General features: G+C 45.2%; 1 protein-coding gene across 3 annotated transcripts in view; it reads right to left on the bottom strand.

The window, feature by feature from the left end:
* Positions 1–15,000, bottom strand: part of SMYD1 (SET and MYND domain containing 1) — a 51,427-nt gene that overhangs the window by 24,234 nt on the left and 12,193 nt on the right. For 2 of the 3 annotated variants that reach the window (XM_088841372.1, XM_055399972.2), the window contains exons 2-6: positions 10,963–11,139; positions 8,229–8,442; positions 6,201–6,331; positions 3,425–3,463; positions 1,160–1,349 (exon numbers count right to left, since the gene is read on the bottom strand). In XM_088841372.1, the coding sequence (XP_088697498.1) occupies positions 1,160–1,349; positions 3,425–3,463; positions 6,201–6,331; positions 8,229–8,442; positions 10,963–11,139 (751 nt within the window). The remainder of the gene's footprint in view (positions 1–1,159; positions 1,350–3,424; positions 3,464–6,200; positions 6,332–8,228; positions 8,443–10,962; positions 11,140–15,000) is intronic. The other variant, XM_055399973.2, reaches the window with a different exon arrangement.

The raw sequence follows: 15,000 nt of genomic DNA, 5'->3' as shown, positions 1-15,000 counted from the left end.
TCACACTCTCACCCAGGTGCCTTCATTCTTAAGTCTCTCTGTCTCTCTTTTTAATTGAAGTATAGTTGATTGATTGAGGTCTTGAGATCTTATTCAGGAGCCTCTACTGAGGCCTGCTTATTGTGAAAGTAGAGTTGGGGGATATTTTCTTTTTTTTCTTTTTTTTTTTTAGTATTTTCTTGGCCTCACCACATAGCATGTAGGATCTTAGCTCCTGGACTGAGGATGGAACCCATACCCCATGCATTGGAAGCATGGAGTCTTAACCACTGGACCACCAGGGAAGTCCCTGGGGGATTTTAAGACATGCTTGCTCATTCTGACTCTGTATCCAGGACTTTTCCACTCCTAACTCTTCCCCTACCTCCCACTCCCTCACTCACATGCCTCAGGGTCCATAAAACTGCAGAGCCTTCAGTTCTGGGTCCCTCAGCAGTGAGCCAACCCTCACATCTGTGCTGATCTACCTGACTCTCCACCTGTGTACCTTCCCATGGGTGGGAAATGGACTGGGGGAATCGGCGCCCACTCCAGTTTCAGCCTCATGCTTTACCATTACAGGAATCAATTACTTGCTGCTTTAATTGGCTATCCTGACACCTAGCAGCCTAGCTCTCCCAATTCAGCAAGCCCCTGACCTCCTCGTCGATAAGACTTTCAATGCTCAGTGGTCTCACTATTGATGAGCAAAGAGCTACTCAGGAGGTAAACATTTTAACCAATCTAAATATCCCCTGGTCTGCACATTGCCCATTTCCATGAGACTAGGAACATATTTGTGATGATCTGACAACAAATCTCTTTGCCCATCTGGTCTCTTGATGAGAAACTCTCTGCATCACTTAATGTGCAAGGGGGCAAGAAGAGGAATTTAAATTTATTGTGTCTACTCTCTAAGCCATTTCCCTTACATAGAGCATCCTGTTTAATCCTCATAACAGCCCCTCACATGTCATGTTCCTATTTGACAATTGAGAAAATTGTCCCCAAACTCAAAAACCTGGCAAGCAGAGGCACCAAGACACCAGCCAGGACCCATCTGTGATGCTCTGCCCACCCATCAGCAAGGCAAGGGCACCCTGGTTAGCTGGGGAATCCACCCTTGCCCCGCTCTTGAGGAAGATGCCCCAAAGCACCCCAGTAGTGGGGCTGCGTGTACCTTCGGGTCGTCTTTCACCCCCAGGAAGAGGTCGTCCTTCAGCCCCTTCTGGCAGTGCTCACACGTGCACTCAAAGTAGTACTGTCTCTTCAGCTGCTTCTTGCGTTCTTCACTGATGTTAAGGAAGTCGATATAGGACACCGTCAGCTCCTCTCCTTCTGAGATTTTGCCCAGGGCTCGGAGCTCAATTCTGGACCAAGGTAAAAGAGAAGAGTCAATCAAATCCAGGGTGGGATATATACTTTTCAAGGTTTCAAGGAGTTGTACCTCAAAGACAACTTCCACTAACACTCTGAGAAAACATTTCTCCAAAAGGGGGAATTGTGACATAAAGGACAGTTTTCTGAATAGGTCTGCTCTACTTGTCCTAACAATAAAATCTGCCCCATTCAGTCTGTTGCTGTGGAATCAGCTCAAATAGACTCCCAGTAGAGAGCTGGGCTTGGTCATAAAAGCATATGACGCTTCCATGTCTGCAATTATCCCTGTGCATTTAGCCACTGATTGTAACAAAGGAAGGGAGAAATCATAAGGTACAAACTTCAAACAAGAGAAGACTTAATAGTCATGTCTGGTTAGTCAGGGACTGCTTCTCTCAGAAACACACATATTCAGGTACCCACAATCTTAGCCCATTTTGTGTCTAATTATAAGCCCTGGCTTATCTAAACTTTTGGTCCAGTGGTTCAAGCCAGCATTAAATGGGGAGAGTTATGCTTGGAGATCTCTGAAGGCAACTAAAGGCTGGCTCTTTAGTAGCCCACTGCATTTTTCACTTTTTTGTTTACTTGGGGACATGGATTTGGGGTTGAAGGTGGGTTAGAGAGAGCAGATGACATTTCAACCACCTTCCAGCCTAGACCTGAGCCTCCAGTTACCTACAGCACTACACACCTACCATGTAATAGAGACAGAACATGCTGAAGACAAAAGGCCGCTGCACGACTGACACGCAGCTAAGCCAAACCAGCAGAGAGCAGCCCATGGGCCTCTCAGGCATGCATCTTCTACCCCCAAGGCCAGAAGCTACAGAAAGAGTAGTGAGCCCAGCAAACTTCTCTATCTAAGCTGTGCTCCTGTATCTCCCCAAGATCCTGGCACCTTCCTTCCCAGAGAGAACCCATCACCTAAAGAGTGAGTGGCAGGATGTGGAGGGCTAGGAAAGCATCTGCAGGGAGGTCCACGGTCATTCCCTTCACCTCCCAAAGAGGCTGAGTCAGATGCCATGTGAAAGGCAGGAGATGGTCTCAGTCAGAGACAACCCCTTCCACATGTTATGAGGTGACGGCCCAGCAAGGAACAGCTGAATCGCAGTGACACGTGTGTCCAGGCATCTGAGGTGACTACTTCTCTCAAAGTGGGGTACACTGCCATGCCCAATATGTGTGATCATATATATATATACATACATACATATACATATATATATATACACACACACACACACACACACTCAATTTATATGGAGACCGGCAAAACTGTCATCTTTAGTCCCTTGTTTCCTTTCATCTCCACTACAATTTTTGACTATTACTGAAGGAGCGAAAAGCAAAAGGAGAGAAGGGCAAGATAACCTAATTGCAGCTCTGCTTATAATTCTAATATGTCCCAGCTACAGGGCATTGACCTCCTCATTTCACAGATGAGGATGCTGATACCCAGAGAGGTGAAGTAACTTCCCTGAAGGTCCCATAGCACTGTGGCAATGGGGCCAAAATTTTGAACTCAAGAGCTTTATCATATCATACTGGCCATTAATTCATAGTTGACCCAGAAGCTGTAAAGAGAATACATGAATAAATACTTACCAAAAACATCACAACTACAGATACCAGTTTTGGAACTATTCTGAGTGAGAAATTGGAGGTTATGAACAAACACAGTCCTTTAGTAGGTCAGTAATATCAACAGTCCTCATTTCATGGGAAACAGAATTTAGAGGAATCATGTGTGTTTTTCTAAGATGATGTGGACTGGAAGGGACCGTCATACTTCGGGGTTGGAGGAGAGAAAGGAATGAGGAGTAAAAGAGAAGGAAGAAAGGGAGCAAAAGAAAGCACAGCACAGAAGGTAGTGGTGGGTGAGGAACAAGATGATTAGCACAAATGCATTAAACACACAGCATTCAGCAAAGATGAGATTTGGGGGAGCGGACAGGCATTACAGACAGCAACCAAGGGGTCTCAGGAAGGGGCAGTCCCAGCAAATCAGGCAAGTGAGGGAGATGGGTCAGAGGAACAGGGAGATTTTCGAAGACTGACCCACCTCATCTGGGTGTGAAACATGGATTTCACTGCCTCATGACTGAAAAACAAAACAGACACCCAAATGGAAATCATTACCATTGGCTCGTCCCGTACAGCTAGCAACAGTGCACAGCATTCCAGGTTATGCCATCAAAGCTTTGGCCGGCACGACCACCTCTCTCCCAACCCCTTCTAGCTGAGTTCCCTTGCCAAGATGTAGCCTGGTGTAATAGAAAGTACATTTGATATGGAATGAGAAGTTCTGGGTTCAAAAGGACTCAGCCTTGGACAAGTTACTTTCCTTCCCTGGGCCTTGGTATTTTCATCTGTAAGCTGGCAATGAGACTGTCATAAGACAATGAATTCAAAAGTAGAGGGCTACCATATTTTTCAACGGCAGGGCAAAAAAAAGCATGTGAACCATTCATGAAAGATGCTCCTGGTTGCCCAGACAAGTTTGAACACCAAATCATGGGCAAATTGGGCTTGGAGTAGCCCTTCAAAGCTTTAGGGTCTTCTGAGTGGTAGGCCAATAGGGCTTCAATTTCAAGTCACCAGCTGCATTGCCACCAAGAAGCAGAATCAAACAGTCCTTGGATGGTTTACTCTGGCTAATTTCTCTTTAAATTGAAAATTGAGGGCAAGAGGAGAAGGGGGCAACAGAGAATGAGATGGTTGGATGGCATCATCAACTCAATGGACATGAGTTTGAGCAAACTCTGGGAGATAGAAAAGAACAGGGAACCTGGCGTGCTGCAGTCCATGGTGTCACAAAGAGTTGGACACGACTAAGCAACTGAACAACATCAATTTCTTGCTAATGAAATAAATGTTCCTGCAGGCATTCTTTTCCATAAATAAGTAAGGTAGAATGCTAAAAAACCATATGGGAAGCTACATATTATTATCCCTCTAAACAAGCATCTTGGGCATAAGGGTGGCCTCTTTTGATGTCTGTCTTGGGAAGAGTTTGAATGTGTCTGGAGATCAGTCACATAGGTAGTATGTAAAAATTTCTGGGACTAGAATTGGACTCCTAACACCACAACCAATATTCTTTCCACTATGGCAGACACCTAGGCTGTTACTGCAAAGTCACCTTCTCTCACACAACAGCCAAGAAGCTCGGGTACCACGTGCCTGTTCAAAATTAGTGGATGCATTGAAGCCAGAGTGGACACCAGTGATGATCTGAAGAAAGGGCCCCCCAGGTTTCTGTGGTAGTGACAAGAAGGGCACTGGGTCACCATCACTTATGGGAGGGGTACCCAGAAAGACCAGCCCCACTTGTGAATTTGATTCTCTCTGCCTCCCAGGGTAACTCCAGACACCAGTCCTTCTCAGGAGGATTCCATGAGGTCCAGGCCAGGGACCTCAAGAGGTTTAGGAAGGGAAACACAAATATACTGGGAAAAGAATGTCATCTGGGTCCAAAATAAACTTTTCTGTCTTGAGGGACTTTCTCGAGTGCTCAAAAGCATAGTGTCAGGCATGCCCTTGCTTCCAGAATTAGGAAGGAAAAGTGAAATTAGAGTCCAGGCTCCACTGGAGCATAAGCTTGTTTCTTGGCTGAGAACCAGAAACCATTATCTTTGGGGGGAAACCTGCTCATTTTTGATGGCTTATAGTCAACTTGCATCATCATAAGAGCTCATCTCTAAGAGTAAAAGAAATATTTCTTAGGCCTTATATCCCCGGTAGCTCAGACAGTAAAGAATCTGCCTACAAAGCAGGAGACCCGGGTTCCATCCCTGGGTCAGGAAGACACCCTGGAGAAGGGAATGGCTACCCACTCCAATATTCTTGCCTGAAGAAGCCCATGGATAGAGGATATGAGGTCACAAAGAGTCAGACACCAACTGAGTGACTAACACTTTTCTTCATATCCCCAAAGCTCCCTCAGTCTGAACCATGGACAACCTGGATTTATCATGTTTTCTGACTCTTCTCCATTTGCACCCCACCCCAAATTCTGTTCTCTGCTCTTCAGTCCCCTGATCTGTGCCTTCCAGGGGGCGAGGCTGACCTCTGAAGTTTTCATCACCAGATTCCTTGGTCACCTGGCTTCTGGTTTAGCCAATGGGAGGAGATAAGAAGGTGGGAGGGGAGAGAAATTGGGGTATTTAGTCTCTTGGCTCCCTCTCTGCCTGACCATGGTTCCAGCTGCGGCTGGTTTCTCTACAGGCACAGGTGAGCTGTTGGGCTGGGGGACAAAGGGCCCCCTCCCATGGCTACAACTCTCATCAGCCACAGGAACAGCACTTCGTCCATCACCCCTCTAGGTCTAGAGGAGGTCATGATTTCATGTTGCTGCCCAGATTCTGGACACCTCACCATTCTTTTGTCAGTTTCTTCAGCTTTACCCACACTTCTATCAATTGCCCTTTTATTAAATTCTCTTAGGGTAACCCTTGAGTGTGTCTTCTGATTTCTGCTGGGAACTTGACTAACACATGCTCCTGACAAGTGCCTTCTCGGCCGATGATGCTCTGCAATGACCCCTAGATAGAAAATCTCAGGCTTCAGGTTCGAAATTACATAGTAGTTAGAGATTTATTTAACATATCTCAGCAACCTCGAGAAATATACAAAGACTCAGAAATCACTTTGCTACTTTCCTCATTACATTTGTCCTCTCTACACTTATTCTGGAATAAAATTTCAAGTTTCTATCCAGATGAAATCCATGCTAGTTCAGGTCCAGCAGTTTACTTTTGGTTTAAGTCAAGTGTAGAGATGATACCCTACTGTCTCCCCATCCCCAGCACACCAACCCAAGTTAAAGACATACTCACTTGCCATTGTTAAATATGACAGTGCAGTTGGGCCAGCAGTCATGGTTCACCAGGGCCAGGTTGGGGAAGACACCCACGCCCACAGCCTGCAGGCCTCGCTGGTCACTGAGTGTGAAGCCATTGCAATTAATCTGCCCAGAAGAAAAGATGAGAGTCGGATAACAGACCAGACACAGACTTGGTGCAGAACACTAACCAGCTGTTGAAGGTTTTTTAAAAATAGAAAACCTGGTCTCATTCTGGAAATGCTTAGAGAGTTTGAAAACAAAACAGTTAGTCTCCTGATCTCTATGTGATTCCAAATGACCCTCAAGATTAGTACCATGCAAGAGTCTCAATTTGCACCATTACCTTGAAAGTCTGGGGTTGCTATATTCTAAAAAAGTCCAAGATGGGAATTCTCTTGTGGCCCAGTGATTAAGATTCATTGCTTTTACTGCCATGGGCAGGAGTTCAGTCCCTGGTTGGGGATATAGGATCTCACAAGCTACACAGCAGTGCCAGAAAAAACCCCGAACTTCCTCTTGTGTTGCAGAGATTGCGTACAATAATAAAATAATATCTGGGACACTGGGATGGTTAATTTTATGTCAATTTGGCTGGGCTGTGGTGACCAGTTATTTGGTTAAACATGATTCTGTATTTTTCTAAAAGGTGTTCTTTGGTCGAGGTGAACATTTAAATTGGGAAGCTTAGAGCAAAGCAGGTTAGCCTGCACAATGGAGGTGGGCCTCATATAATCAGTCGAAGGCCTTCATAGAGCCAGACTGATTCCCCAAGTAAGAAGGAATTCTTTCAGCAGACTGCCTTTGTACTTGAAACACAATTCTTCTTTTTGGGTCTTCAGCCTGGTGGCCTACCAGCAGCCCGTACAGTCACAAGAGACAGTTCATTAAATCTCTTTTTCACTCGCTCGCTCTCTTTCTACACACACACACGTCCTTATGGTTCTGTTTCTCTGGACAACTTTATTACAGAAGCACTGGCACATGGGGAGGACTCAGAGGTGCTGCGCATGATCATACTATTTTACTATAAGAACTCCCTCCTCAGCCCACTCACCAGCAGCCCAGAAGGCACTCAGCCTGCCAGATGGGAGACAAGCCCCCATAGCACACAGCCTGAGTCTGCTGACCCACTGGGCTCCCATCCCCTCCTCACTCATGGCTTCAGGAGGCCTGGATTTGTGGCTCAAGACAGCACCCTCCAGAAAGCCCCTACTCTCCTCTCCCTGGGTCCCCATGATCAGCCCATTAGATCTGGAAAAAGGAAGAATCTTATTTCCAAAGTGCCTGGTTGGCAAGAAGAAATAGTGATTGGATCTTCATTTTCTTTTCTTTCAAGATTTGGGGGGGAGGGGAGGGGTGTGGACCATGTTTAGTCTTTAATGAATTTGTTACAATGTTGCTTCTGTTGTTTTGGTTTTTTTGGCCATGAGGCATGTGGGGGTTTTAGCTCCCTGACCATGGATGGAACCTACGCCCCCTGCATTGAAAGACAAAGTCTCAAGCACTGGACCACCAGGGAAGTACCCCTGGGTCTTCATTTGTGGAGTAGAGAAAGTATACGAAGTACAGATGAACAAGAAAGTAAATCAACATCTGAATATGCGGTGGGAGATAAAGAGTAGCTTTTGTGTGGGATGTTGATTTCAGACCCCACAGGAATGACCTCATAGCAAAGCAAGACCAGAGAGAGAACAGTGAGAGCTCCTCATCTAAGGCCTCCTTTGCCCTCCAGAGCTTTGCTTGGCCTCCCCAGTCCACACGTTCTTTCAATGCAGATCATTTTTAAAGTATTCATTGGATTTGCTACAACATTGCCTCTGTTTTGTTTTTGGTTTTTTTGTCATGTGTGATCTTAGATCCACAACCAGGGATTGAACCTGCATCCCCTGCTTTGGAAGGGCAAGTATTGACCACCGGACCACGAGAGAAGTCCCTCCCCTTCCTCTCTGACCTGGCAGCGCTGGGGTCGCTGCCCACCTCCACCCCACCCTACCCCCACGTTGGGCGAACTCTTACGCACCACGCCGAAGATATGGGAGATGTACTGCATGCTGAACTGCTGGCTCTGCGGCGGCCAGTACTGCAGGAACGTGTCCACGTCCAACCGCAGCTCCTTCTGCTCCTCCTCCCCGAAGTGTTCCACGTGGTTCTGCAGGTCGTCCACGGAGACCAGGCAGCCCTCGGTGAGCCCGCTACCCTCTCTCTCCACCCGCCACATGATGCGTGCCGCCAGCCTGTGCAGAAGGGTGCAGTGAGTGAAGCCTTGCTGCGATCGTTCTTTCTACAACCGCTTGCGGAGTGCCTCCTGCTGCCTGGCGCGGTGTCGGGCTCAAGATAACAGTTCTGAACTAGATGTGTGGAATTCCTTGTGTCGTGAAGCGTCTTAGAGTGGTGGTTGGTGGTTTAGTCACTAAGTCCTGTCTTACTCTTGCGATCCTGTGGACTGTAGCCTGCCAGACTCCTCTGTCCATGGGATTTCCCAGGAAAGAATACTGGAGTGGATTGCCATTTCCTTCTCCAGGGTATCTTCCCCACCCAGGGATCAAACTCACGTCTCCTGCATTGCAGGTGGATTCTTTACTGACTGAACTACTAGGGAAGCCCTCTTAGAGTCGAGGAGACCTAAGTTGAAAAGATAATCTAAACTAGTGCTAAGTGCTATGCCCAAAATCAAACAGGGTGACCGGAGGGGGAGGGGGAGGGGAAGCCAAGGTGCTCAAGGGAGGCTGGAGGAGGCACACGGGGCTGCCAGTGGAGTGAACAGGAGCCAACCCTGTGCAGATGGGGAAAGAGCAGCGAGTACAATGGCCTTAAAGAGAGAGAGAGAGCTTGGCATGATTAGAAGCAGCAAAGTGGGGACTTCCCTAGTGGTCCAGTGGTTAAGACTCTGAACTTCCACAACAGGGGACATGGGTTCAGTCCCTTGTTGGGGAGCTAAGATCCCACATGCTGCAGGGTCCAGTGAAAAGAAGCAGGGGAAAAAAGAAACAGCAAGGTGCTGGAGCTAGGGAGCAAGGAGAGGAAAGCAAATAAAGGTGAAGACGGAAGTGGAAGCCATGTTTTGTGGGTCTGGGAAGCCATGAGAGGGGTCTGGGGACACAGTGAGGTCCAGTTACCTGTGTCTCTCCTGACCCTGCGGCTAACTGAGATGAGCACTGGAGAAGAAGTCTGATGACTCCACTTCTTACTGTGTGACTCTGGGCAAGTTGCTTGCCCTCTCTGAACCTCTTCAATGGCAAGTAAAGTGAGGGTAATACACATTCCCTGCCATGCTAACCTCCAGAGTGCTGGTTCTCATACCACCCTCCCTTTACAGAAGGCAGGAAGAGACGAAAAGGAAAAGGCTCACCACTCCAGATTGGTGGTGGCATTCTGAACCTGCAGGGCACTCACTTAGAAAGCTTGTCTTGGGTGACCGTGGATAAATAGATCTTTCATGATAGACATGTATAGCAAATCAACACAATGTATATAATACATTTTAAATATCAATATCTTACGACTTAATCAATTACACCTCAATGAAATTCATAAATAAATAAAATTACACATGAAATTACAAAAAGAAGGAGTAGGGGAAAAGAAGAAGTAAGATTTGAACAGATGGAACCAAGGGGGACGGGGATGGGGAGGCTGACTAAGAAATTTCATTTTGTAGTTTCCCATAAGTTACCAGGATATGATGATTCCAGTCTGGGCTTTAACTTCACAGTTAAAATGCTCAGTTCAAATGCTCCAGCATCACCATCCCCATCTCCTCCACTCTCCATTGCCAGCTTCATAAACACCTACCTGCAATCTAGCATCAGGTCCTATCCTGGCAGCGCCTCCTGGACTTGGTAGCTCTGGAATGAAGGTATTGGCGCAGAGATTTTTGCAAATGCAAATGTCTTTCAGGTGTAATGAGTCTAGAGGGCTAGTGTACAACCATGGGAACAAGTGGAGTTGTGATAATTTGAAAAGTTCTATTTTTTTAAAGAAGTTAGTTGCTATTGAGCTCTCATTTTGCCAAATCTTCACGTTTTTTTTAAGAGAAGCCAGAAATCTTAATTTTTTTAATGTGCAACTTCCCAATTTTTTGACACAGCAGGTCAGTTTTTAATTAATTTTTATTAGCATATATTTGATTTACAGCATTGTGTTAGCTTCAGTTGCTAACCATACGTTTGTTTTCTACATTTGTGACTCAATTTCTATTTGGTAAATATGTTCATTTGAACCTTTTTTTTTTTTTAGATTCCTCATATAAGCCATATTATATGATGGTCAGATAAATTTTTAAAAATTAAACATTGAGGAGCCACATAGAACAAATCTGCAGCCAGCTCCACCCAGTGGAGATTCCCTCATAAATGGGTTTCCCGGACCAAGTGGCGCGGGGCTTCCCTGATAGCTCAGACGGTAAAGAATCCACTGGCAATGCGGGAGACCTGGGTTCGATTCCTGGGTTGGGAAGAGCCCCTGGAGGCGGGCATGGCAACCCGCAGCCAGTATTCTCATCTGGAGAATCCCTGTGGACAGAGAAGCCTGGCAGGCTATGGACCACGGAGTCGCAAAGAGTCAGACACAACTGAGTGACTAAGCACAGCCCGGACCAAGGGATAGCACAGAAGAAGCAATCAGTCTCTTTGGGGCTTTCTCTTGATGTGCTCTTAGCCCAGCTTGCTTGGACCAAGGCGTGGTGCCCCGCTGCCGCCCCACTCCTCACCTGACATTCGGGAATCCAAAGCCCCACCCCAGGGCCCAGCTCTCACCTGATGTTCTCATTGGGCACCTTGCCATATCTCTTGATGGCTGAACATTCGTTCTTGTGGTTCAACCAAGCATCCTTCTGGCAGGTGCGGTCACAGTAGTGGGCAAACTTGCACTGCCCACATCGGTGGAGCTTCTCCTGCCTCTTGAAGCAGGTGTGGCACACAACATTCACAAGGCTGGAAATAGAGGGAGAAAGCTGTGACCATGGGGTACCACACCAGCTGTTGGGAGACTGGCATTTGGGTATGGGTTCAGTGGGTTGTCCTTGTCTTTCTCAGCTTCAGAGTCCCACCTTTCAAAATGAGGGGCTTGGGTTTCCAAAGGTCCCTTCCAGCTGTAACCATTCTTTTTTATAATTTTATTTATTTATCTTTGGCTCTTCTGGGTCTTCATTGCTGCGAGGGCTTTCTCTAGTTGCAGCAAGAAGGGGCTACTTTTTAGTTGCAGTCCCAGGGCTTCTCATTGTGGTGGCTTCTCTTGTTGCAGAGCACAGGCTCTAGGGCTCCAGTAGCTGTGGGTCTCAGACTCTAGAGCACAGACCCAACAGTTATGGCACATGGGATTTGCTGCTCCACAGCATGAGGGCTCTTCCCAGATCAGGGATTGAACCCATGTCTCCTGGATTGGCAGGTGGATTCCTTACCACCGAGCCACCAAGGAAGCCCTGTAACTATTCTTTTGGCAGATATTTTTCAGTGAAACTAATGAAGGGGACACTGTTGAACTCTGCATATAAACCTTTCAGTTTAATTCAGTAAGTATAGATTTATGACCTGTATGCGTTAGACACTGGGAATATCACAAGTTGCTGGAAGAACAATTGAACCTGGGGTCACCAGGCAGCATGAGCAGCACTAAGAAGGACACAGGGTGTTCCTGGATCACAGCATAGGAGTTCCCCTTTAGGAACCGGGGAAGTCTTCTAAGCCAAGGGAGTGGGTGGAAATTCCTCATAGTCCTCTTGCTGAAAGGCACAGGTCATTAGCACCATGGCATGGGAGAGACCGTCTGTGTCACGTGTCCTTCTCGTTGTTGAACTAAACTGTCCTTTTCCCCAAAGAATAAAAAAGTCATAATTATCTACAGTATAATGGGACATGACCTGTTTTACCCAAAATGACATCTACACATTTATGTCATAGTTCTGTGTGTTTGGCAAGAGTAAGAAGGACAGAGTTACTGATGTCACCAGTGTTATGTGATGTGTTCTCTTGGCTCAGAGAGAAAGTGGAAGTGATGGGTGGCCAACTCCACAAACTGCTGTGAGGTGCAATGCCAGTAATCAATCATAAAGTGCTCAAGGGTTTGAAAGGTTAGTGCTTACTTACAGGTTAGGTTATTCCCATAGTAATGTCTTCCTCACTCCCTTGTATTCCCTGAAGTTTTCCCAGCGAGAAAGGAAGAGTAGAATTACTTACAATTGCACAGAATCGCAGCCCATTAATTACTATGTCACTGTTACTACTTGGACCAGGAGAAAGCTAGGGACAGAGCCCCAAGATACTACAGTATAGACCTCACCCCATACTGGGTGATGGAGATACCTTTCAGTTCGGTTCAGTTCGGTCACTCAGTCATGTCTGACTCTTTGCGACCCCATGAATCACAGCACGCCAGGCCTCCCTGTCCATCACCAACACCTGGAGTTCACTCAAACTCATGTCCATCGAGTCGGTGATGCCATCCAGCCATCTCATTCTCTGTCGTCCCCGTCTCTTCCCATCCCCAATTCTTCCTACCTTTACAACAATGTATATAATCCCTTATCAGGCCTTGACTCAATTCGGCCACCAGTTCAACAATATCTTGCCTTTATTTTGTCTCATCAGAGTCTTTACAATCACCTTGTTATAATAAATGTTTAATTACTATTCATAAGTAGAAAACATCATCAGTCTGAAATGATCTTCCTCCTAGTGAACTCATGGTGGGTCCCAAGTGTTAACCACCAAATCATTGTCTACAGGCTCCCAATCTGTTTTAGATTCCATTCTACAATTTTTAAAGTTTGGGGAAAAAAAGCTACAAGGATATACTGTACAACACAGGGAATATAGCCAATATTTTGTCATAGCTATAAATGGAGTATAACCTTTAAAATTTGTGAATCACTACATTGTACACCTGTGACATATAATACCATACATCAACTATAATTAAATAAAGTTCTAAGACCACTTTCTGACTTATTTATCTTATTGAAGTATAGTTGACTTACAATGTTTCAGGTATACAGTAATGTTGTTCAGTTATACATATATATATATATATATCCTTTTTCAGATTCTTTTCCATTGGGAGAAATGTGGCTTGGTGAAGGTTATCAACTAAGCTGGCTGTCAGAAGCAGTCTTTCTCCTGGAATCTAAGATGTGATTTTAAGTGGGAAGGGATAAACTGGGAATGTGGGATTAACAGATACACACTGCTAAAATCACATCTTAGATTCCAGGAGAAAGACTGCTTCTGACAGCCAGCTTAGCTGATAACCTTAACCAAGTCACATTTCTCCTCCTTAGTCTCATTTTTTCAGTCCCCACAAGAGTCCCATTTACACAGTGCTTTGCAATTTTCAGAGATATTTTTAAGCAATTCTGTTTTGTTAAACCGTCACAGCAACCCTTTAGGGTATAGGTCATCACTGTCTTCCCAGGGATATTATTCTCATAGGGGTCCCTGGTGCCTGACACTGTTCCCAGCACAGAAGGCAGAGGAAGCTCCCAAACCTACCTGCTTTGTGTACAGCCCTGAGTGTGCCCTGCCCCAGCCAGCAGGTCCCTGTTCACGCTTTCCTCTGCAGCCCTGGGTTGTATCATCTGTCAGAGTCAAGAGGGATGGAAAGGCAGCTGCTGCTCAGCTCCTTGTATGGAAATAACCGGTTCCTGGACAGATAAACGCAAATAGAAGGCGCCTACAAGGTGGACGAGCCCTCTAAAAACACAGCCAGAGAGGACTGGACCAGCTGTTCTGGCTTCCTGGGCTACCTAAAAACTTGTAGCCTGAGAGGAGGTCTCCCCTCAAAAATTGGGGGGGAGAGCATCTGTCTTAAAGAAATCACATCCGGGAGTGGGGTTCAGGTTGGGGGTACACATGTATATCTATGGCCAATTCATGTTGATGTATGCAAAAACCATCACAATATTGTAAAATAATTATCCTCCTATTAATTAATTTTAAAAAAGAACATTGCATCCCTAAAGTACCCAGAGAACTTTACAATATTTTGAATTCCTTCTTCCTTCCTTGTTCCTTCTCATTTTTCTTCTTTTTACAAGTTTTTTTGGGCATCATTTGCAACAATGTGGATGGACCTGGAGGGCACTATGCTTTGTGAAATAAGTCAGAAAGAGAAAGATAAGTAATGTTTGTTATCACGTATATGTGGACTGTAAAAAGTAAAATCAACAGATGAGTATAATAAAAAAAAGAAACAGACTTACAGATATAGAGAACAACTAGTGGTTACTAGTGGGGAGAGGAAAGGTGGAAGGGTCGTGATAGGGGATTAAGAGACACAAACTACTGGGATTTTCCTTGCAGTCACTTGATTAAGACTCTGTGCTTCCAATGCTGGGGGATGCAGTTTCAATCCCTGGTTGGGGAACTAAGATCCCACATGCTGTAATGCAGCCAAAAGATAAAAAAAAAAAATAAAAATTTTTAAAAAGAAGGTATTGCTTTAAAAAAAAAAAAGTCTCATCATAATTGATAATGATTCCAGGATCCTACCACCTCCTTCTGTAAAGACATATTTAAAAAAAAAAAGAATTACAAACTACTATGCATAAAATAAACAGGCTGTAAGGAAATAAGCTATAAGGATACAACACAGGGAAACGCAGGAAGTGTTTTGTAATAACTTTAGATGGAGTCTAATCTATAAAAATATTGGATCAGTGTGTTGTACACTTGAAACTAATATTGTAAATTAACTATACTTCAATGTTTGAATTTTTTGTTTGTTTTCTTTATATTTTTTACTGTACTTCCATTTTTAAAAGTAAATTAAAAATTCTAAGTTTATTAAAAAGCATTTAT

Source organism: Moschus berezovskii, chromosome 11 (genome assembly GCF_049115385.1).
Source record: "Moschus berezovskii isolate FMDL1 chromosome 11, NW_MosBer_1.0, whole genome shotgun sequence".
In the NCBI taxonomy this organism is placed as follows: Eukaryota; Metazoa; Chordata; class Mammalia; order Artiodactyla; family Moschidae; genus Moschus; species Moschus berezovskii.
The sequence above is the reverse complement of the archived record's forward strand: the minus strand, read 5'-3'. Positions and strand labels throughout refer to the sequence as shown.